A 24173-nucleotide genomic window follows, 5' to 3' on the forward strand; every position below is an offset into this window, starting at 1 on the left:
CAGTCTTTAAAATGTACCACTCTTCTCTCCTGCCTGGATAGTCACTAAAATTGTTATGACCAAAACAGCACCAGGAAGAGTGAAAGGTTCTCCAAGCAGAAGGAAACGTTCCCTCAGGAAACCTGGGGTTTTCTGGTAAGGCAGGTGCCTGGGGTCCCCATGGGAGAGGCCCTTCTGCCTCTGCTGTCCCCTGTTGGCCTCTGTCCCTACAGGCCACCCACATGGGCCATCTCAGGTCCTCCTCTACCCTCAGCTCCTCCTGGTCCCCGGCCTGCATGTGCTGCCCAGCCCCTGCCTTGTTGTCACATTCCCTAAAGGGCTTCCGCATCACTACACACACATGCACACTCATACTCGCTCTCTTTCTTAACACCCAGCTCGTCTCTCCTAAGCTCTTACCACAATCTGAAATTAAAATTTATTGGTGTGCTTCCTTGCTTTAACCTGTCTCCTAACTAAACCATGAGCCAAAAGGACAGGCGCTGCACCTATCTCTTCTGTGCCGTGACACCCAGCGCCACAGCTGGCACATAGCGGGCGTCCTGTAAATGTGCTGAGTGAGCAGGTGGTGAGATGAAGTCAGGGAGGCAAGATGCAGACGTTAAATCCTTACAACTTTATTGGGAATAGGCTGCTGTCAGCTCGGCAGCCCCTCCCATGTATACACAGTATACATAGCCCAGCCAGGGCCCAGGCCCTTGTCCTTTTGCAGTGCACAGATTGCAAAAGAACCACGCGCCAGAGGGGGTGGGGAGCTCCACAAATGATAGCGTCTGGTCCCCCCGGAGCCAACTCTCGGGCTGGGAACACTGATGTCTCTCCAACTGTCCCCAACGTCTTCCAGCCTGGCAGGATCCATCAGGACAGCGTTTGGGTCAGAGTCCATCCATGAGTGCATGCGATGGGTGAAGGACGTGGGGAAGGAAGAACCCAAGGCCTCATCGGCCCATACCCCGCTGAAGAAGACTCTGGAGCCCCTAGTGTGTCTCTCTTCCCCCACAGACACGTCACACATACACCCTCACGTTTTATCCCACTGCCGGGAGAAACCTGTCCCTAGAGCTTGTCTCTGCTCAGCAGTGGGTGACATGGCTGGACCAGCCAAAATGCTCAAGACGGGTTGTGGCTCCTCCTTGAAGTGACTTGTAAGGTGACCGAGAGCAGGAGCCGCTCTGCCATAGGGGCCGGCCCCCCACGGTGTGTCCCCGCCCCCCACCCCCACCCATCCTGCCCAGCACCTGTGCACTGCCCTGCCCAGTCGAGGGGGGCACCCCGGGCACAGGTGCGGCTGTCGTCGCCATCCACAGCACCCTGGATCTCTTCACCCTCGATCCCCACCTTGTTCCCTGAGGTGGGGAGGACGGCTCCTGCAGTCTCCCTGCCCCCTCCTCGCCTGCTTCAATTGCCCTCCACACCTCCCCGACCATGGCAATTTCCACAGCTGGGCTGTGGATTCAGGCGATTAGGGGAAACCAACTAAAAGGACAGAACCCCTGGGGAGGACACCAGTTCTGATCTGGCCTCAGTGAAATTCTCCATCGAGGCCCTGGCCGCCCTGCTAAAGGACGAGCACATCACCTCCACTCAGAAACTAAATATCCCACTTGCTGGCAGGAGCAAGGACACCCTCGAGGAATACCCTGCTTGGCCAAATCATCTCTAACCCCCAAAATATCTTCCCCGTTGGGAGCGCTAGAACATGCCTTGGTTTCCATTCCCCAAATTCATCTCCAAAGCAGCCAGGTTCCCAGCACCCCCTTAACTGGTGGCGGCCAATAGCACCTGCTTGCAGTAACTCACTCTTCCCAAAACCCACCCTCACGGAGGCTGAAAGGCAGCTCCCCTCTCATCCTGGGTGCCCAGGGGCTGCAGGAACAGGGATCAAGGCTCACCTTCCACCATGAAGGAAGGCAGCATGAGCTGGGAGAAGCACCACGGTCACCACTGCCCCCGGGGAGGGACAAGGGTGCGATCCCAGAGATGTAACCTGAGGTAGCCAACAGCAGACCCCATTTTCCAATTGGAGAAGCTGGGGTCTCAGGAAGTGAAGCAATGCACCTGGGCCAGGTGTCACTCAGCAGTCAGGGTGAAGGGAGGTGGCAGGTATGGGGGAACTCACAGCCTGTCCCCCTCCTCACACTCCCTGCTTCAGCCAAGCATCCATTCATCTCCCCTTAGATGTTTCAGCATCTTAAAAAGAAAAGCCTCTTGCCAAAAAGGACAGGGTACCTGTTGATTTTCTACTTCTATGTCCCAAGCCACTGAGAACACCTAAGTGGAAGCCTTCCCCTAACCTGGCATCCCGGACCCCTTCAAGGAGAGGGGGTGGGGTTGTTTAAGGGAGGGCCAAGAGTGAAAGGAAGATGCCTCGGGAGTTCTTCTACAAACACTCCCTCCCCAAATGGCAGTAGCCTAGGCCCCAGCTTCACCTACCCCCTGTCCCCTATAGCCACTTTCCTCCCACCTTTTCCAGGCTTTACTCTCAGTCCCATGACAGCCAGAAAATGGAAGTGGGCAGAAGGCACCGTAAAAGCCTGCCTTTTTCGGAGCCGGCTCAGAACCCTGGGGGGCCGCTGTGGGTGCCAAGCTGCTGCGCCCAGCTCTCCCAGCAGCCCGCAGCCTCCAAGGGGGTGGAGGGTCCCTGCACCTCCCAGCCTCTGCCCAGCCACTGGGCCCCAGAGATGCTGGGCGTGAGGTAGACTTTGTGTTTGCTGCCCCCCCACCCCCACCCAGGCCAGGGAGGAGCCTGGTCCATGGTTCTTGTCCCAGCGTGGAGTGGCATCTCAGGGTGGGCCCACTGCCCCCTGCCCCCACTGGCCAGAACGCTGGCAGCACCTGCGAGAGGGAGAGTGACGGGAAGAAAGGGATGGTCCATCTCAGCATGGCCTCAAGATGCAGAAGTCCAGCTCCTGGGGCTTCCGGTGCAGGCCGCACTGGTCCCTGGCCAGCGACCGCCCTCCGGGGCCCACGCACTTCAGCGGGCGCCTCTTGAAGCCCTGGCCGCAGCTCTTGGAGCAGGGTGACCAGGCGCCGAGCTCCCACGCCGGGCAGGGCTCCCCGCAGGCTCGCATCTCTGCCGGCCGGTGGGCAGCATCGCAAGCTGAGGCTGAGAGCGGCCCCAGGGGGCCCCGGCAATCCACCATCCGCCGCTGGAGGCCGGCGCCGCAGCTCAGGGAGCAAGGGCCCCAGCTGCCGGCCACCCAGCGTGCAGGGGGCCGGCCGTCGGGCCGCTCCACCTGGTTGGAGAGGCTGAGGACGCTGTTGTGCAGCACCGAGGGGCCCCCGTGGTCCTTGTGCGGGGAGGGCCGGTCCTCCCGAGGCTCCTTGGGCAGGTAGAAGGAGTAGCGGACCCGGGGAGGCGTCATCTTCCCTACCGAGAGGAGCTCCACGGTCAGGGGCTCCAGCACCGGCCGGAACGCCTGCAGGCTCTCCACGGCAGTGCCCGTGCCGCTGTAACGCAGGAGGCTGCCCTTAACCACCAGGTCCCGCTCCACGGCTGACACGACAAAGTGTCCGTTGAGCAGGTACTTGCCCTGACTGTTTTTCAGGGCCAGGTAGTTGTCATCCCCGACCAGCCCCTTGTAGCCGCGCTGGCGGATGTCGATGCTTGAGGCGCCCGCCGGGATGGCCACGACAAAATTGTAGCCGTGCCTGGAATGGGGAAAGGGGGTGGCATATCAGACCCACGCCTGGGCCTTGAGGCCAGGACACCTCATCCCCATCTAAAGTCCCCAACCTTGGCGCTGGCAGAGAACAATGACCAGGCAGGCTGCTAAGCGTTCTATTTGGACACAATCAACTTCCGCAAAGCAGACAGAGAGTAGGTGCCTTAGATTATCACCAGGTGACCCAAAATGCAATACCCAGGCTTTAACGCCTTGGAATCCTTCTGAATGTATCTCATGGTCAATTCTAGCATGGGAGAAAAGTACAAGTTTTGGAGTCAGACAGATCCCTACCACTTGCTCAGCCATTGGTCTCAGATAAGTAGCTAAGCTTCTCAAAGCCTCGGTTTCTTCACTTATAAATTGGAGATCATAACAGCACAGAGCTCATTCAATTGCATGGAGGATTAAACAAGCTAAGGGACATATGGCATCAATAAATATTAGCTATAAGATACCCTCCCCTACTACATGGGACATGACACACAGGGGTGAAAGTCTTTCTCTGGCAACATGGGACACGACTCCCAGGGATGAACCTGGCCCTGGCACCATGGGATCAACAATCCCATTCTAACAGAAAGGGGGAAAAGAAATGTAACAAATAAGGTGTCAGTGGCTGACAGAGTTCAAATAGAGTCAAGAAGCTATTAATGAGGTCATTCTCATGCAAGCTTCAGCTAGACATTGCTATTTATCATGGTCTCCCAACCCCCAACCAAAACCATGTCTTTCAACCCAAAAGAACACCTAGGGCTTTATCTAAGACTCTACAAAGGTTCCATGAACTATGGTTACTTTCCAGAAACCTACAGCCTCCAGATGGGTTCCTAGGCCAGATAAGTCTTGAAACCCAGAGGAGCCAGCCTCTCCAGAACATCAGCTACTTCCATCCCCCATCCCATGTTATCAACAGCCCCTTCCAACAGGAAAAAGTTAGAATGGCCATAGCCCAAATGCCCGTAAAGGGTGGAAGATCAAAGGTGATGGTGGAGTTATACAGAAAAGGTAGGGTTTAACAAATAAGTATGATTGTTGAATCATTATTATGATATTTCTTTTAGTCTCCAGTGTCTTGGAGCAGCTAGAAGTGAAAACCTAAAATTGTGGAATTGTAACCCACACCAAACTCTGAAATCTGTTCTATAGCTAATTATTGTATATGCTTTGAAATTCATTGCTTTTTTCTACATATATGTTATTTTTTACTATTAAAAACTATATATGTATTAACTATGAAATGACAAGGAAGAGGGGGAGAAGGAGAAACACAGCGGGGAGGAGGGGAGAAGGAAATCAGTCTCTGGTTCTTGAAACCCAGGCTGGGAACCCTGATTTGGTGAAAGGGTGCTGGCCTTGGGTTTGGGAGATCTGAGCTCTAGCCCAGGCTCACTGTGTGATTTAAGCATGTGGGTTTCTCTGGGCTCCAGTGTTCTCATCTGCACAGTGGGTGGGTGAAAGGAGATGACAGCCAGAGCTACTGCCAGCTCTAACAGTCTATGAAAAGAACACTTGCAGCACATCTGGGGGTCTTTGCCTTTTGTTCCCCTCTTGAACACCCCTGTAGACCCTCAGGAAGGACAGCCTAGAGTGCCATCCGTCTGTAGCGCCTGAGCTACTGAGAGAGGAGCTGGCTGTCCTCCCTCTCCATCTTCCACCCAGCAGAGGGGCCCCTGCCCAGATACCTGCCCAGGACTCTCCAGTCACCAGCCCCTAGAACTCCCAAGTTTTTAGGTAAGCCTTCTGCCCCCCAACCCAGTGGAAACGTCAGGTGCTCTGCCTGCCCCAGCTCTCTCCAGAAAATGGATCTGAACAGTCAAAGAAGCACCTATCCCCTGAAAGTAAAAAGGAATGTGCTCAGGCTCTGACAGCACAAGCTCGGGAGTTTCCAGGCTCTGGCACTGAGAAAACCAGAGGCTCCAGGAATGTTCCTTCAGCTAGATCCCAGGTCACGTTCCCCAGGAAGCAAAACCCCTACAGTCACAGCCACCAATTCTGCCAGCCCCTTGCAGGTTTACTGTCCTTCTCTCCTCAACTGCACCCTCAAAGCCAATGAGTGCCATAGGCCCTGGGAGGTATCAGAGGTTGTGACATTTGACCACCACTTACAGTTAACTTATCAGCATCATTAATACTTATTAGGTGGGAGGAGCCAACCAGCTCCTAGGCTAAGCATTTCATTTGGATTAACTCAGTCAATCCTCACAATAGCTCTATGTGAAATGTAACTATGGGTATTACACCCACTCTACAAATGGGGAAAGCGAGAATTGTAGATATTGAGTTACTTGCCCAAGATCATCCAGATAATGATGACTTGAGCTGTGAACTCTGGTGCTCAAATCTGTCTCACTCTGAACAGCTCTCTGTCAAACCAGTATTGAATTAAGTATTCATTCATTTCTGCCTGTTGAGTGCTGGCTAGAATAAAGGAAGGGATGAATGAATGCATGAAGACCAGCCCTCCACAGCAAGAGTTGTGGCCAGGACCTCACATCTCCTGCAGTCTGATCCCAGCCCCCCTGCCTAAAGGAACTCCTTCCCTGCCAACCCTAACCCTGCTCCCACATGCACCCTGGGGGCACCAGAACTCACATGGGCTTGGTGAAGAGCCCCGTCACCTTCTTGCAGCTCTTGTTGTCTCCTCCACACACTCCACATTTGTCAAACTTCTTCTTGGAGCCCAGGTTCCCGTCACACCCAGCCTTGATACACTTGCCTTGGACGCAGACCGAGGTGGAGTCAGGGGAGCAGAGGGTCCCATCTATCACCTGCAGTGCCCCCCCAGGAAAGGAGGAAGATGGGAGAGGGACAGCTCAGCTGGGGGCTCCCAGTCTCTGCCTGCAGGAAGCTCACCCAGACCCTCATCTTTGCTCAGGTCGCTGCCTGGTCTACTTACCTTGGGTGCCAGCATGTAGAAATAGCCAGTACCATTGGCTCGGCAGATGAGCTTGCACTTGTCCCGCGGAGACACACCCGAGTACTTGGGCACCCAAGCCACGGCGAGCGTGAGCCGGTTGGTGCTATGGTTATAGCCATTGAAAGCCTCGCACTGCTCTTCCCGGAAGCTCTTGCCAGAAACTGTGGGGAGGCGGGGAGAAAGGAAGTAGATCCAGGGAGCTAAGGGAGAAACTTAGCTCCTCCCTGCAACCCTCATTGCTAAGGCTACAGTCTCTTCATCTCAAAGGACTAAAGCAGGCTGGTCCCAAAGGACACAGGTCCCAGATACTAAAGAACCCTCAAGCAGCACACCAGCTTCTCTCCAAGGACAGTCCCTAAGGGTACCTAAACTTAAACCCTCGAGGATGGGTAGCCTAAATATTTGTTGTGCTACCAAGCCCCTTCAGTAGTCTACTGAAACTATTTTCAGGATGCTTTTAAATGCATAAAATAAATTACCTAACACAACAAGGAATACTAATTATGTTACACAACTACAAATAGATTTTAAAACATATCTGTGACATGCATTTTTTTGTTTACACATTAAGTGACAAGATTCAATAGTGAGCCTAATAACTACCGTAATTTTGACATTATGTGGGCAAAATGGTATTCTGAAATTTCTGCAATAACTAAAATGTGAACTGAAATTACCCACAGTTTCTATTCACAACAAACTCACCGGTATTGCTACAACAACTGCAGCTTGTCACCTACACATTTCTAATGGAAGGGAATACTAAATTTTTAGATAGAGAGATTAGTAAAAATAGAGATGTATTTCTTTCCCACCCAAGTTCATGGGCCCTGGACTAAGAATTCCTGTTTATGGAGATGGGCTTTGGAGTCCCTAACTCAGAGGGTGTGTTCCTGGTGTGACCCTCCAGAGGGAAAGCATGGCCAAAGGCCAGTGGAGACCAGAATTATCCCGAGAGGAATGGCACCTCCAAGCTTCCAGACTTTGCCCCAGGGGGTTAGAACTTCAAGTGACCACAATGACGGCCATCCCCGCCTCTCCAGGCTGCAGCCACCACTGCCCCCTCCTCACCTGAGCTGGGGCAGGGCTCCAGGCTGCACGAGCGGTACTTCACCCTCACGCCCTCACAGTACTTGCCCCCGTTGGCAGGGGCGGGGTTACTGCACTGCCGCCGGGCCAGCTGCACGCCCCCGCCACAGGTCCGCGAGCAGGGGCCGTAGGGCTCCCATTTGGCCCAAGTGCCATCCACCTGTGTATGGGGGACAGTCCGGCATTATCCCCCGCCAGGGTGGGGGGCCCCCAGTTCCACACCTGTGCCCCAGACCCATCAGAGAATTGCACCCAGTTCTCCTCCCTCGGGGATGAAATTCACTCTGTATCACGAGGGGAAAATGGTCATCATGAGATGCTGAGGATTAACCAGTTACATCCCCCTACCCCATAACGTCGACACTCCTTTTGAAAAAAGGAAAAGAAAAGAGATACTCAGAAGAGACATCCCTCTAGGTTGTGGGATCAGACAGGCCTGTTTTCCAATTGGCCCTGCCCTGTGTAGACAGGGGTCTGAGCAAGCAGCTAAGTCTTCTTCAGTTGCAGACATGTCATCTGCAAAAATAGAGCTAATAGTTTTCAGGCCTGAAGCTGAATGGAAGATTTAAACAATGTAAAGGTATCTAAATCAGTGGATACATGACATTATACATTTGTCGAAACCCATAAACCATACAATAATAATTGATAAATTAATAATTTATCAATATTATTCACCAATCATAATTACTATACTGCACCAATGCAACATGTTAACAAGAGTGGACACTGTGAGGGATGGGGGTTGCGGGTGGGCATATGGGAACCTCTGTAGTTTCCCCCTATTTTCCCATAAACCAAAAACTGTTCTAAAAATAAAGAATATTGTTAAAAAATAATTCCTAGCACCATGTCTTCCACTGAGCAGAAATTCAAGGTGTCCCACTATCTATCTGCTAGTGTATTTATAAGACTTCTAAATCTAAGGCAGGGCTACCCCTCAGCCTTTTCCAAAAGCAGCTGTGGATACAGGCATATTATTATTTGTCAGTCTTTTCTAATTCAGATTTTTCACCAAATCACACCAATATTAATCCAATTGGGGACTAAATTTGAGAAGGTGTCACTAAAGTAGCTCAAATATTTGTGTTAAGAAAAGACACAGATTATAGACTCCTAAACTATTCTGAAACTCTGTTTGGCTTTGGGGTACATCATGCAGGTTTGTTTTTTCCCAAGAGGGTGGAAAATGGATAGGAAAGGTATAGTTCACATTACGTTTTTCTTAGGATGACAGTAGAACAAGTTTTCACCACTCCCTCAGCACACATCACTTGGGCAATAGAAGAAGTAGCTCAACTGAACAAACTGAGATTAAAAACCACAGATAATCCATAAAGTGAGTAACCCCCCCGGAGCACAATAGGAATGTGTAGCGTGCAACAGACACGCCTGAGCTCACGCGGGTGCCCATCTATTCTTCCTGTTCCTGTGTCACAGAGCTCATTTCATTGTCAGCATGTCTGCTCTGCCCTTTAAAAAACGCCTTCCCTTGGCCCCTGCTCCAAGCAATGCCCCGCCTCAGCACATCCTTTTGCTCCCCAAAAAAGGTCATCTGCATCTGCCTGTTTGCACCCCACCACAGCACCCCACAGCACAGCCCCCTCCCCACTACACCCCAGGGACTGGGGGGACCTTGCAAATACTGGGGGGGGGGGGGCGGGGGGGCTGTGCTTCAGCCTCATCGCCTCCAATTTTCCTCAGTACTTGACACTATCTTGCAGTTTTGGAGACCGTATGGTGACTTTCTGTCACTTCTTTGAAATTCTCGAGGAGGGTGGGGGGGACACAACGAACAAATAATCCAGAGAACATGTCAGATGGGGAGGAAAGCAGGAGGAGAATGGAGGGTGAGCCAAGGAGGCCTCACTTCAGGGGCAACATTCAAGCTGAAGCCTGAGGAAGGAAATGGGGTGAGCTGTGCCAATATTGGGGAGAGCAGAGAGAGGAGATGCAAAGGCCCCAAGGAGGAAAGGAGGTTGGGCATTCTGGCGCCAGTGGACCAGAGCAAGCAAAAGGGAGGGGCGCAGGAGATGAGGGCACAGGACGGGGCCTTCAGCTTTCATGCTGACAGTGGGGTGAGGTCTCTGAAGGACCCTGAGTAAAGAAATGATTTGCCTGGAACTTTACAGGACGCCTCTGGCTGCCATGTAAGGAGTAAGACCAGAGGCGAGAGGCCAGCTAGCCATGAGGGTGCTAATTCGGGCAGAGGTGGCAGCATGAAGTGGCAGGCAGTGCTGAGATTCCGAATATATTTTGAGGAGAGTGCACAGGGACTGCTGCTCGAATTGGAGGTGGCTTATGTGGAAATCACCAGCATTAGGGGAGAGAACGGGCTTCCCATTGCTGGCTGGCAAATTGCAAATCCCTTTACCACTTCAACCCAAGACCAAAAGAACATGATGTTGCTATTATATTCAGAGAATATTTGAGGTTTTGAACTTGTCCTGGTTTGACTGCTATTCCTATTTATCAAGGGTGAAAAAAAACTTTTGTCCCATCAGTTCCTGGTAAAAAAAGCCCCTATCACAAGGAAACCTGCAGCTTGGTTCGGCACATAGCAAATGGCTTAAACTTGTCTGAGGCTTGGCATCATTTAAGAAACAGACCCAATGAGAAGTCCCCCACTAAACTGTAAGTTTTCTGGGGATGCCATGACCAGCCCTTATCTATCTGTCCGGCCCACAGCTCCCTGAACGGGGAGATATTCAATGACGGAAGAAGCAAAGGAGCCGAGAGGAAGCCAAATCATAATACCCCACGTTGAGCTTCAGTTGCAGAGTTCCTTCACCACTTGGATGAGGCTCAGCATTCAGGACTGAGACTCTAGCTTCTGCAAAGTGTCTTCCCGTGTGTATAGGCCCACACCAAGTTCTCCAACCTACCACCTCTTTTCTCTACACCCTTAGACTTCAAAGAAGAGAGAGCCAGGAAGCCAAGGCCCAGAGTGGCTGGGAGATACAGCCAAGGTCACACAGCAGCCCTGCGATGGGAGCTTCCTCCCAGAAGGTACCCAGAGTCTGCTCTGCTCTGCCCAGCAGCCCTTGGCCAGCAGACTCCAGCACTCACCCTGTACTCGTTGGGATCGTGCCTCTCCACGCAGGCCCCCTTGAGGCAGAACTTGTGCTCGCCACAGCCGGTGCCGTCTGCCCAGGGGAAGTGGCGCGTCTGGCAGACCACATGTCCCTTGGCCTTGCCCGTGCACCACAACTTGGTGCAGTACTGCATGTAGGGGCAGGGCTTGGAGCCAACGCCGAAGGCCAGCTCACACTGCTGGTTCAGCGTGTAGCTGGAGCCCGGCAGGTCCTCGGGCAGGGCGATGGCCTGGCTGGGTTGGTCCAGGAGGCAGTCACCTGCAGAGAGCCAAGAGCATCATTCATTATGGAGGCACTGGGAACGGTGGCTTGGCTGGCGGGCAGAGAGCTGCAACCCGGAGATGACAGCTCCACAGTCATGGTATGCTTATGGGCTCCCCCTCTACTAGCTGCTTTCACCTTCGCAATTTAACAGAGAAGGTAAAGTGTGTTTTAACTACATTTTAAAGAAACTACATAAACCTCCACCAGGGCACAGTTAGGGACTGAAATGGGGCCTAAGCAGCAGCCGGTCGGTTTTTTTTCTAAAATGTTCCAGTTGAAAGAGTCTCCTTAACAACAACCAAAGTCCAGGGCTGACCCAAGAAGCAGCCCTTCGGCATCTCAGCATCTAAATGGTGGGGAGAGAAAGAATGGAAGGACAGCTGGCACAGACCCATGTCAGAGTCCACTCTTGGGAGTTAGAAGCACCCCAGGTAAGAGGGAACAGAAATAATTTCTAGGGGGACGTGTCCACCAGTGACAGCAGCAGGGCCTCTCGCAGTAGCCGCCTGCCCTCGCTGCCCCCACTCACCGTGCCCATTGTCCAGGAAGTCGGTGATGATGGCGGCGCTGCAGGCGGACCAGGGGCTGGTGCGGTCGATCTGGATGAGCGTTGGAGACATCATGTGGTTGGCTCGGAGCTTCCCAAACACCTCCTCACACACTTTGACGTTGTCGTGGGGCATGTTGAACACGTGGCCTGTTGGGGGAGACTAGAGGACTCAGAGGGTGGAAGACTCGGCCAGGAAAGGCCTGAGTTGGGGAGGAGGGATGGGTAAGTTACAATGCCCAAACATCAGCTTTCAGCCGGTCATTTCTACCTACGAGGAGACTGCTTCACGAATATCCTTAACGTCACTTCCTCGTGTGTTCCGTGCCCTCCACCAGCCCTCACTGAGGCCAGGAACTCCTCTTTCCTTTAAGATATTGGCCCTACATTGCTTAATGTATGAGAATCATTGAGGAAAGAGGTCCTCAACAGTACTAACAGCTGACTGGGCTAGGCCGATTGGAAAAACACAAAACAAAGCCATTGCTGAGACAAACCCTCACCCCAAGAAGTGGCCGATAAAGATATCAGAAACATACAGGAGCAAAGACCAACATTCACCCTCACGAAGGAAAGGAAGGCCCCAGGGAGGCCTCGGAGGGAAGCTCTGCCGCTCCAGCCTTACCCAGCTCGTGGGCAGTGGTGAAGGCTGACGGGAGCCCGTCGTCCTCAATCACGGAACAGCTCCTTTTGGGGTCGCACATGGTACCCACATCGGCCATGCCCAGCGTGTCGCAGGTGGTGGCCCCGCATAGGTCCTGCCAGGCGGGAGCAAAGCAGAGCCCAGAAGTCAGACAAAGAAGAAAAGAGAGGGCATCCTCTAGGAAATTCCAACTTGACCCCATTCCAATGCCAACTAGGCCAGCCCCTTTTTCGCAGGAGGATGTGGGATAATGCATGGAATCAACCTGGGCTAAGGGAGTAGACCCCAGTGTGGAAGTGCTGTGGCTTACTGAGAATATTCTGCCCAAATGCTGCCCAGGGAGATCTCATGGGAGTAAATTAGGAGGTATAAAATCAAACTTCTAGAGACATTGCTTTATATAGAGTTGGCTATCCACACCAGAAAAATGGTGACTTCCCTAGGTGGGCGAGGTTCTGGCAGCAGCCAACAGAGGCATGAGGGGCAGAAGGTAAGCCCTTTCCCCATACACAGTCATTTTGGGTAGCCAAGTCCCTTTCCAAGTGAATGCCTTTTGGACAACCATGAATTACAGTCAGGTTCTCAGCCAAAGGGTCACCAGCCAAGGAACTGCCCATGCTAGACAGAGACTTAGCTTCTTTGGTTTGGGATGTGGCAGAGTGAGATAGATGCAAACCCCTTATTCAGTCACAGCTCCTCTAGCAGCAGAGGTCCACTGGGACCACAGGCTCAACGGCTGCTTAGAAGAAAACACAAACTAAATGGATTGTGGCTCAGCAGGAAGTCACAATCTTTTTTTTCTGGAGCTTAACTTGCAACAGATGCTGGGACTACCAGCAGCAAACCCAAGCAGGAAATATTTCTAGGGGACGTGGAAAGATAAGATGGGTTGAGGATCTCATGGATGAGCAACACATCTAGACAAGAGCCCAGGAGATGGGAATAGGGTAAAGCACCTGCCCACATTCTGCTCTGCTTGCAAAAGAATGTGTGGAATCGGTGGCGCTGGTATTCTCTTCATTACATCCCACTCTTTACGTTTAGAGTATTTTTCAGTTTACAAGAAACTATTTCATGTATCACCTCCTATAATCATCATCCCAATCTTAGGAGGTGCCTATGTTATCATACCTTTTTTTTTCAAAGTTGGAGGTTGAGAGCCATCATCATAGGCAATCCTGGTTCCAGTTTACCAAATGCTAACACTGGGCATGTACTCTACACACATCAGTTTCTGTAGTTCTGGCACCATCCCACTGAGAAAGTGACTATGATTCCCATTTCTCCTGCAAGGATGCTGAAGTTGAGGGTGGTCTAAGTCACTGGCTAAGGCATGGCAGAGTAGAAACACGACCTCAGGTGTGTATGGTTCATAACAGCACTCTTCCCACAGCATCACAGCTAACTGCCTAGCAACCACGAGCAAACGCTGGAGGAAGGCCTGCCGGGGGCTGTCAGGATTCCCTGTAGGAGCCAAGGGTTCACAGACGGAAGCACAGAGTGGCTCTCAATTTCATTTCTCTTTAGGACTATATATGTGCATGTATGTGTGAGTGTGAACATGCATGTGCATATGTGTGTGTGCATGTGTGCTCGTTTGCACATGCATATATGTATGTGTACATATGGACGAGCGCATGTGTGCACTGTTAACTCATCGGCACATGTATGCATGTGGGTGCATATGTGCATGTATCCTCATCTGCACATGTGTGTGCATGTGCCTGTGTTGGACATGTGCATGCATGTATGTCTGTGCTTATCCACATGTGTGTGCATGCATCTGTAAGCACATGTATCCTGACATGGCGAAAAGTCAGGCTAAGCAGTTAGCCGGGGCCAAGGGCACAGGAGAAAATGAGGTCAGAGCACAGAAAATCAGCAAAAATTAATCCAAAGCACCAAGAAGTTTAACACCTGAGCAGTCAAACTTGGCTTCACACAGTCAGGTGCCAGTCACACTTGCTAATGAGTTAGTTATTCTGGCCGTGGCCCCAACAGGTGATCAGATGATCCCAGAGGACACAAAGTCGACTGTGGGCAAGTTGGATGCCCGCCCTGGATCCGCTCTCCTGGGCCAGCACAGCTCACTTCTGCCACTGCTGTGAACCCCACTGTGCGAACCTCAAATTCCCTTCACTTCTCAGCACCCTTCTTTCTCCAGGGACTCAGGGTCCCAGAAAGTTCTCCTTCTGCAGAGCTCTGAAACCTAGGAAACAACTGCTGTCAAAACATTTGGAGGGGGGTTTCACCTTTGGGAAGGGAAGTTTGGGGAATAGGATGTTGAGGGAAAGGGGCCCAGGCAAGGAAGGAGAAATGAAGGCTCATGAAAGAGGCAGGTGCTGGAGTCCACGACCTACAAAAGTGGTAGACTGGGAGTTCCAGTCTGGAGGCTGCAGGCTCCAGGGACAGCCACAGAAAGCACTTTCGGGTCCCTCCAGGGCACCATGAGCCTTGGGTAAGAGCGAGAGTGCCGAGGAATGAGAATCAAGAAGCCTAAACTTTGGTCCAGGTCCCAGCACTAAGTAGGTCTGTGACTCCGGGCAAGCCACAGTTTCAGTTTCCTCCTGGGAAAAAGGGCTGATTCTTAATTAGGACTCTTATGGAACCATCCCTTATGCCTTCCACCCCAGCCCCAATCCCAGGGAGTTCAGCCACTTCAGGTCCTCTGGGATATAAAGGATCTCACAGAATGATATACTGTTAGAATAGAAAGAATCTTATAAACATCCTCTCCTGATCCATTTCTGGAGTTGATATCACTAACTCACAGAAAAGTGAAGCAGCTTTCCCTGGGCCACCCAAGAGGGAACTCAGAGTCCTGAGCTCACTCTATCCCTATGTTCTGCTTGTCAGAAATGGCCAGACCAGACTGAGAGTTCCAACTGGGACCCAGATAATTCCTAGAGCTTGGCGGTCCACAGCCCATCCTGTAGCTATGGGCGGGGGGTGGATTCTCACTGGAGCAGGGACAGACAGCTGCAAGCCCTTCCTGGCCCGGAGCAACCTGTTCTTTCCATCAAAAAAAAATCTGGTTTCCCTGGATCAAACAAGAGGAACAGGGAAAGAGCCGGCATATTTCCTGAGGGTAAGGGTGGAGTTGAGAGTAGCCTCCTGCAAAAACTAGAGTCTCCATTGTGGGAAGATGCAGCTGTTTGGGGTCAGAGGCTCTGCCTGTCCCTCTAACCTCAGTAAGGGACTGGGTGAAGAATCTCTACCTTTAGTGCTTTGAACGCCCATAAGCAGCTACCCAGCACCCAGGAGTACCCAGCTCGAACACCTCATTTGTGGCACCGAGGGTCTCCACCCTTCTGGAAGGAATGCAGAGATGCTCCAATTGCTTTAACCCCTTCCACTCAGGCACTTGTCTCCATATATTGCAACTGGGCACTTGGCAGCCCACTCCCTACCTGCCTCACTATTCAGGCAATTTGCCATTTCTCTTTGTAGCTGCAGCTGCAGCTGCTTTTGCAGTCTGGCCAAGAATCTAATTCTCCTGGGTTATATTCTTTTCCAACGTCCCTTCTTACAAAATGCAGAATTTTATAAGATAATAAGTATCAATGCCTTACAATAGCCTGATCCATACTTACCAATGTCACACCTTATATCCCCACACACTCAACTTTCACCTTCCCCACCGAACGACTCCATTTCCCTGGATATCCTCCCCACCTCCACTTGTTTCCCATACCATGTACTGAAGTGCTCAATATTTTCCAGCAGGATGGAGAGAAGAACTCATAAAAATCAAGCCCAAAAAAATCAGTGCAAAGAAAGTTGAGTCGTTTTTTTTTTAATCAAAAAAAAAAAGTGCAGCAGAAAATATGTGCATTCTCGTGTAGCCAACTTCCCAATTACACTGCTTTCTGAAGCACGTGAGCCAGGGCTAATTCATGGGCTTATCACAGCATCCAAGTTTTACAATCACAGAGCTTCAGAGGCATCCTTTCACTTGGCAGTTAAGTTAAAATCACTCTCCCGGTCACACAGCTGTCAAGTGAAGGATAGAATGGGTCCTCCACCCAGGCCTGTGGACACTGAGGCCAGCAATGGCCTCTCCTCAGAATCACACTTACAAATGAAAACCACTCTGCACTAGGACCGGCCCTGCCCCCTTTAACTGCTTCCTATCTGGGTCTCTATCATGCATCCTGGAATTTCCTCATCCAGCCCCAAATCCACTCCTGTTTGCAATCCCCAAGGATGGGAGAGCTTTGCTTTGCTAGAAGAAAATGAAATCTAGCAACTCAATGCCTGGGAATTGTGACAAAGGCCGCCTTGGAAAGAAGGAGATAACACGCCCTGCAGGAGAGAGTTAGTCACTTCTGTTAACAGAATATAAATCCCTCAAGATATACAAGATGTGATTCTAGAAAGAAACCGAAGCAACCCAAACAACAAGAATTACCTCAGTGATGAAGGAAGGCGACCAAAGTTTGCTATAAGCCTAAACCTTCTTTAAAAATCATCACTTCAAGAAAGGGTACCTACCAAAAGAATGACAATGGCTAATGTTTACTGAGCCACTACCATGCTCTAAGAGCCTTACCTGTTCCGGATCATTTAATCCTCACAACAGCCTTTTGAGGGAGAAGCCACTGTTAGTCCCGGTTTTACAGATAAAGACACACAGGGTCAGCGAACCCAAGGTCAGACAGAGAGGAAAGGGCAGCATCAGGACAGACACTCAGGCAGTGCAACTCAGAGCTGGGTTCTTTGCACAACTCCATACTGAGTCTGGTGCAAGATCCACCCCAGAGCCTGCTTCCCAAGAACGAGGGGGTTTGGGGAAGCAGGACCACTTCCCCTCCTTCCCAGAATGGGAAGAGTCCTGGGAGAATCTGGGAGAGGAAGCCAGCAGGGTGAAGCTGGGTGCGCTCCCGAGAAGTGTCTACTACTGGCGCTGCAGAGCAGGCTCCTGGCTCCCTGGGCCCCACACCTGCCTTGACACACTGCCCCCGTTCCTGCTGTGTACCTTGTCTGCTGACTTGGGCATGGACTGATCACGCCTCTCTCTGGGCCCTCTTTGCCCCAGGATGGAACCTGATGGCAAACAGCCAAGATGGAACGCCAAAAGAAACTACACTCCCTCTCCCAAGTCTGCAGCCTGACAGCCTGGGACCTTGGCTTACTGATCCCCAGGGAGGGAAGTAAAGGGCCTGAGCTCCCCCCCAACGCCCTGCTACCTACAGCCCTGTCACTTCTGTCAGCACCTTCCTGCGTGAACGTGCACTGCATATCTATGACGGGTGGCAACGGGGCCCTGCACGGTCAGCTACTGAGGCTGCAAAGATAAACAAGGGCCCTGCCTGAAAGCAGCTCATGGATCAGTGGCCCTGGCAAACGCTGACGTCCATAGTTTCCAAGCCAAAAATAGGAATATGTAATCAGACAAGCGTTCAGTACACTTGCAAGGGCAATAGGGACAGAATGATTTAAATCAGGACTATCCCCAATTTAAATTCTGGCAAGGGGTCAGAAGGCAATTATTTCAACAATGACAAACATACAAGACTAGAGGTCATTAATTGGGTGCCCATTTTGGGCCACTCAATGACGTATCCTTACAGCAGCCCTGTAAATCAGGCCTCATCATCATCATCATCATGATTCCCATTTTAAGGATGAGGAAAGCAAGGAGGAAATGGTGACTTCATCCAAGGTCCACTGCTAGAAAGAGTAAGAGCCAGGACTCCACCTCAGCCCTGCCTGATGCCAAGTCTCTGTTCTTTCACTGCAGCTGAGGCAAGGAGTTAAGGCAAAGGGCAATTATGCATCAAGAACATGAGACGAACAATTACAGAGAAGCCCAAAGGAAGGGGAAGATGGTGGAAACCCCAATGGCCTTCCTGCCTCCAAATCAGTGTTTATGAAAAAAGAAAAAAAAAACAAGACTCCACTGCTCATGGTTATTTCCAGCCTTCCTCTCTCATCTTCCTCCCTCAACAATGAACTTACTTATTTGGTATAATTAAGGAATGAGGGGAGAATAACAATCACCACCCCCAAATCAGGAAGGACTTCTACCCCACGCCTCCTCTTCCCCCACCCCAGTCCTTCCCCCTCCCTAAAGGACTGGTGCTGAGTTTCCATTCAGTGATCCAGAATCACATACCAGTAAATACCCAAGCTGTAGATTGCCTCTCTCCCTAACACTTTCCAAGCCTGACTTCAAAAGAGATTATGGCAAAACTATGGCATTTTTCATCATTTTGGGAGATGTATGTAAAATGCATTTTATCACTTTATAATTAACACTTTATTCTTTTACCTGAACATGAAATTTCACTGCTGTTTAGCACATGTTTTGTTATATCAAGAACCACCCTCTCTATACAGTGAGGTTCTGGAATGCTGTTCCACTCTGCATGATATAGAATGGTCCCCCACAAAACAAAGTACTGCTCAAAGCCAAAATGAAAAGAGAAGTGCCAAGTCTGGGATTACAAGGGATTATGAGAGAGGATGAATGAAGAAAGTAAGAGTGAAGAGAAAGGAAAGATAAGAAAGAGCCCGCTCCAATAATCACAAAAAGAAGAGGGGAAAGGAGAGTGGGAAGGAAGAAGAGGATATAGTGGCACACACAGCAGAAAAAATAAAATAGATGAAGGAATAAGCAGGCAGAACAACCACAGTTCCTAGGAAAAGCCAGTCCAGAAGAAGGAATGTTGTAAATAGCAAAACAGGTGGCTGAGTGGAGAAGTGGAAGCCCCACAAAGTTGAGATCATGCCTCCTTCCCCTTCACCAGCTTCCCAGACTCAGGGCCTCTCTTGCCACTTGTCCTTCGCAGAGGCCTCGGCAGCTCCAACAGTAAGGAGGAGGACACCCTGTGTACTCCCACAGTGATAGTCCATGCCTTAGCACACTATTGTAGTTAGCTGATTCCCTGGCGGAACCCCTGCCACCCAGTGAGTTCCTAGAGCCAGGGGTCACATCTTGTTAGTATTTGTATCTCCAGCACCCTGTGGACCACCCGACAATAATAGGTGCTTAGTAGGTACTGAAAGAATGCGTGAATAAATGAGTGAAAGCCACTGTCCCACAAAAGGCTTGGACCTGGAGAGAGAGAAGACTCTGAGAAATGAAATCCTACTGACTCTGGCTCCTTGCTGCCCAATGCCACAAGAAGCCACAGAAACTTTCCTTCCCATAGAAATAAATGTTCACCCAGAAGGAGGCTGGCTGCCACACTCCACACATCCTGATTCCAATGCTGAACTGTTCTCACCCTGCAGTTGTCAGCCCCAGGTCTCTGCAGAACACCGGGAGACCGGAGCCTTGCAAAAGAAGATATACACTGTTCCCCCACGAAGTTCTTATCTGAATGTCAAGGTAAGCTTCTCAAAGTGTCAAAATGCTTGTTGGACAATCAATGCATTCTCCTCACAGAACAGTTGCAAGGTCCTCCCTGGGCCTATCAACACCCCTCACCCTCCCTCTGCCTGCCAAGAGGCCACGGCCTGGCCCAGACTTGTTTGCATACACAGCAACTCTGTCAGTCAAAGGGAAAGTTCCCCACATGCAAGTTCCTCTGCTACTGCCGCTCTCCTTCCGGGGGCCTCTGGCATCCTAAGCTCTATGGGAGCTGCTAGCCTCTCTTGGTCAAAGGAGGAAATACAATCTGATCAAACCAGACCCCTTCCTAGCTGGTTTCTCCCTGTGAAAACTGTAACTAGAGCTAAAACCAGTCAGTTTTCAGATTTCCTTTGGGCACCCAAGGATTAGATGATTCTAAAGGTGTCTATCATTTCAAGATCCCTTACAGGAAAAAAAGGTGACTTGCATATAAATAAATATATATATACATATACACACACATATATGCGTAATCTCCCAATCAGATAGATAGTTGGCCAAATTTTAGTTTGAAAAAGCACTGATTACAACATTGCAATAAAGAGGGTTTAAGCCAACAGTTCCTCCATATGATTTAAAGGATTACTACTGACCCTCACAAAGTAAAACAAAAGTCCCTCTTCTTTTCTTGTGTTGGAGTCTTTGGCAGTAGACTCCTCCAGGTTTCCGGAGACCACGTCTGCCTCAGTCTAGAAAGAGCAGCTGCACACTCCTGTTCTCATCGAATACAGTACCTGCCCTGGGGAGTCCAGGAATGAGAAGATCCTAAGCCTGAAAATGCAGCACGCCCTGAACTCTGCGCTGGTAAGGAGGCATAAAGCACATCCCCTGATGACAGACCTGCCAACACAGCCTCCCCATTCTGGTGTACCCTCTAGACTCCAGAAGAAAAGATTGCTTCTAAGTCACAGCTTGCACAGCAGACACGCATTTTGTCCCCATTGTGCACGGATAGCACTGCCCCCTGGGGGACTAGCATGCCCCACTGAGAAACAGAAGCCTTCCCACTGTTTGATTGCTGCGTCTTCCAAAGGCGGGATCCTTCTGATTGCATGGCCCATATTCCCAGCAGAAGCCCTCCTCCTAGGGCTGGATCCAAAGAGTCAGCTGAGCCACCAAGCAGCAAAAACTGAGATCTGTTACTGTAGAGCCATGAGTGGCCTCCACAGGGGTATCCCGGGTAGCAGAGGGGACCGCAGCTGCTTTGCGCATTATCTTGTTCTTGGCCTTTGCTTTTCTTCCAGCAGTCTGCCTGCAGAGCTGGTCTGTGTGCAGAAGTTGAAGCTGCCTCAAAGGTTTCTCGTGACTCAGGCAGTACACGCAGGGGCTGGGCAGTGGCAGCTCTACAGACCTCAGTTGGAAGAATGCATGCAAGGAAACAGATTTAGGCCAAAGACCTCCCTAGAGGAACCAGGTGGTGGGAGGAGAAGGAGGCTGGGAAAGGGAAGAGGTTCAACTCCAGGAAGGGATTTGCTGTGCCAAATGGGTTAGTGTGGGAGACTCCAATTCCAGCCCAAATGCATCAGGCCAGCTTTGACTGGCCATTTGGAGACAGTGGAATGAGCATTAGAAGCCAGGAAGTAGCAGAGGAATCTGTGCCATCCCCAAAATGCCATGGCTAAGATAAGGAGAAAATGAGAGCAGGGCACAGAGTCAAGTCACACCCCCAAATCAGATGAAGCTGATGACTTGGACACCCCTTTTCTTCCTGTCTTCCTGCATCTGAGAAATGTCAAGAATCCAAAAACAGCATCCAACCACTCCAATGTCTATGACTTGAAACTTTGACCGACTCATTCAAGATAGAATAACAAGTAAAGACCTGCTTTCTACAGGAATTTCTGTTGTCTGATGATAGTATCCTGGTTGCCACTCTCCTGGGACTTCCTTTGTGCTCACCCAACAGGGAGCAGACTGGGTATTTCGAAGCCCACACGATTTCACTACAAAAGGTAAAATCACTTTCCTGAACTGCATCCATCTTTCCAATCCCAACATTCAGGGTCTTTCCAACCTCACAACTGGAGTTTCCCAAATGTTCTCTACCAAGCTCACATGGTTTCCATGCTTGCACCAGGGCAGAAGCTGAAACCTGTGGTCACGAGGTTTGTAACCTCACCAGCTGGGGTCATCAGGGCAAAAAGTCACCTTCCAGGGACAAAAATACAGGAAAATTGTAAGAGATTTTCCCAACTCAGCTCCAAGTGGAAGTCCACTTGAAACTCCAAGTGAAACAATCCCAGCTCCAAACAAGAGCCTAAAGAGACTGCTCAGAAAGGTCTGGAAGTCCCTAAGAGAGAAGACAGACCCAGCAGAGGAGAGTGCAGGAGAAGCAGCAAGGAAGGAGAGAAGGCTGCTCTCAAGTACCCTCCCGTCTGTCCTCTCACTGCAGCCCACAAAATTTCCCAAAGGATTCCCTCTTTCCCAGTCCAGGGTTTTCCAGGCCCAGGCCAAAGAGGACAACTAAACCTATTACCAGCGAGAAATGTATCTGGGCTGTACTGGTGGTACGCTGGGATTACCTTCCAATTCTACAGTCAGTGACAGGACAGAGGGAGGATGTTTCTGAGCGGTCTTAGACGCCCCCCTGCCACAGGGGCGGACCTTTCCCTCCCTCCCCAACATCATCCTCAGAGCGCCTCCTATCCGCCTTAGTGGCAAACTGCAGCTTCGGGGCGGCAACTTCCTGGGCGCTGATTGGTCGCCCCTGGTCAACACCTTCGGAACCAGCAAACTCTCCTCCCATCACCTAGACGCACGTGAGCCGAGTTCCGGCTAGCCTGGGAGCTGGGTTCTCCCGGGAAACTCCAAAGGAGGAGTCGGAAAAGACCAAGGAAATATAAACCCGGGCCACTGTGCTCCACGAAGGGGATTTGGAGAGCTATGGTGTTGACCCTAAGAGAATGGGGCCATCTAGGCCCCCAAAAGGCGACAGATCAACTCACCTGCCTGGTGAAGAGGATGGCCGTGTCCCAATACTCGGGGTGCTTATCGCTCACTTTGTTCAGTTTCTTCTGCCAGGCACAGAAGTTGCGCAGAGTCAGAGCCGCGTTGCCCGTGACCTTCGGCCCGCTGTCGCGGTCCCCGAGAAGTAGCACCTTGACCACTACGATGCTGATGGGGTTGAGGATGCTGGGATGGCGGTAGAGGCGCGCCGCCGTGGCCAGCAGAGTCAACAGATAATGCTCCAAGTCCGCGCCGTGAAACTTGACCATGGACTCGTCCGCCACCACCAGCGTCTCCACGTACCGCGGGATAGACACGAAGCGCTTGGCGCGCCCAGACCTGCGCCGGTTGCGACCCTCCCCCGAGCCGGTCTGGCGAGGCTTGTAAGAGTCCAGGGCTCGCAGGATGGCGGGATTCCAGCCAGAGGCCACCCCGCAGCGAGAGGTGGGGTCCCCAGGAGACCTGCCGGGGGCGCCCCGGCGCTGGAGGAGGTGTGCGCCCTGGCTGTTGCGCTGCGCGTCCGGCGCGCTGGCATTGGGCAGGGGACTAATGACAAATTCGGCGCCTCGGTAGCCAAAGGCCCCGCGTAGCCCCCAGCATAGGCTCAGGGCGGCGAACGAGTCCGGCTCGGCGTTTACGTCCCCGGAATAGAAGCAACGGCGCAGGTCCTGGGTGCTCTCGGACAGAGCCCGGAGGGGGATGCTCAGATGCTCCGTGGCGAAGGTGGGTGCCAGGAACTGGACATCTGGCCTCAGGTGGAGATAAAAGTCCTCCTGAAATGCTGTGATCTGGTAAATAAGCCCCTGATCCGCGGAGTCCTCGGGTCCCCGCCGATAGTAGTGGCGACCATTGATGTCCGGGTCCAGTCGGATGGGCACCACCACCTCCCGCTCTGGCTCGGAGCCGCTGGCGGGTCGCCCGGCAAGAACCAGGGTCAAGATGCCCAGCAGAAGCATGGCGCCGGGCAGCGCTCAACCGCGGCTCTGGAAAGGGCTGGCCCGGATCCCCGGCTCCAGCACGGTCTCCGCGCCCCGGGCACCGGAGCCACCAACCCTCCGGGACAGCCCGCGCGCGGCTCCAACAAGGAGCGCAGACGCGGGGTGACTCTTCTCGAGCCACAGCGAGCGGGCACTGGCTGCCCGCGCCTCCTACCTGTGCCAGTCCGAGCGAAGCGCGCTCCGGGAGCTTAAGTACAACCGCTGTCAAGTGCAAGGGCGAAGATTTGTAGCCGCTAACGAGCGGGAGGTGCCGGGCGGCTGCTCCGAGTCGCAGCCGCTCGCAGGCTGCAAAGCCAGCTCTGGGCGAGCCTATTAAAGGCCCCCTCCTCGGTGGCCTGCCCAGTCGGCGCCCCTCCCCTCCTCTCCTCCCAGCCTCCCAGAGCCCGCAGCACCAGAGCAGAAAGCCACTCCGCAGAGAGGGAGTGGCGCTGAGCTGAGGCGGGAGGCGTGGCCTGGCAGAAGCCCGCGCTGCAGTCGCGGTTCTCCGTCTTGCCCTCGGTTATACCCCGGCGTCCCGACTGTTTAGTTACTTCTGTCCTGACGGACATCTGCCACCTTCCCCGAGTCTTGCCATCATCCCCAAGCAGCGCGGGCCGGGAGGTGGGAATGAAGCCCCGCCACTGACCCAGCTCCGCTCTTCCCTCTC

At 52.0% G+C, this 24173-nt stretch overlaps 1 protein-coding gene across 1 annotated transcript; it reads right to left on the bottom strand.

Moving 5' to 3' along the window:
* Window positions 1–1236: 1236 nt before the first annotated feature.
* Window positions 1237–23800, bottom strand: ADAMTS15 (ADAM metallopeptidase with thrombospondin type 1 motif 15). Its single transcript, XM_077112417.1, has 8 exons — window positions 22529–23800; window positions 12206–12338; window positions 11563–11730; window positions 10744–11027; window positions 7657–7834; window positions 6565–6746; window positions 6261–6436; window positions 1237–3651 (listed from the first exon to the last, which is right to left on the bottom strand). Exons 1-8 carry the CDS (start codon window positions 23483–23485, stop codon window positions 2877–2879), a joined length of 2853 nt encoding a protein of 950 aa, XP_076968532.1. The 5' UTR covers window positions 23486–23800; the 3' UTR covers window positions 1237–2876.
* Window positions 23801–24173: the final 373 nt, after the last annotated feature.

The sequence above is a fragment of the Tamandua tetradactyla genome, chromosome 8, assembly GCF_023851605.1.
Source record: "Tamandua tetradactyla isolate mTamTet1 chromosome 8, mTamTet1.pri, whole genome shotgun sequence".
Lineage (NCBI taxonomy): Eukaryota > Metazoa > Chordata > Mammalia > Pilosa > Myrmecophagidae > Tamandua > Tamandua tetradactyla.

Coding starts and splice junctions, on each gene's coding strand:
- ADAMTS15 (XM_077112417.1), bottom strand. CDS start 23,485: ATGCTTCTGCTGGGCATCTTGACCCTGGTTCTTGCCGGGCGACCCGCC. Junction 12,339..22,528: donor CCATCCTCTTCACCAGGCAG/GTGAGTTGATCT, acceptor CCCGCCTGGCAG/GACCTATGCGGGGCCACCAC. Junction 7,835..10,743: donor ACGATCCCAACGAGTACAGG/GTGAGTGCTGGA, acceptor CCCCATACACAG/GTGGATGGCACTTGGGCCAA.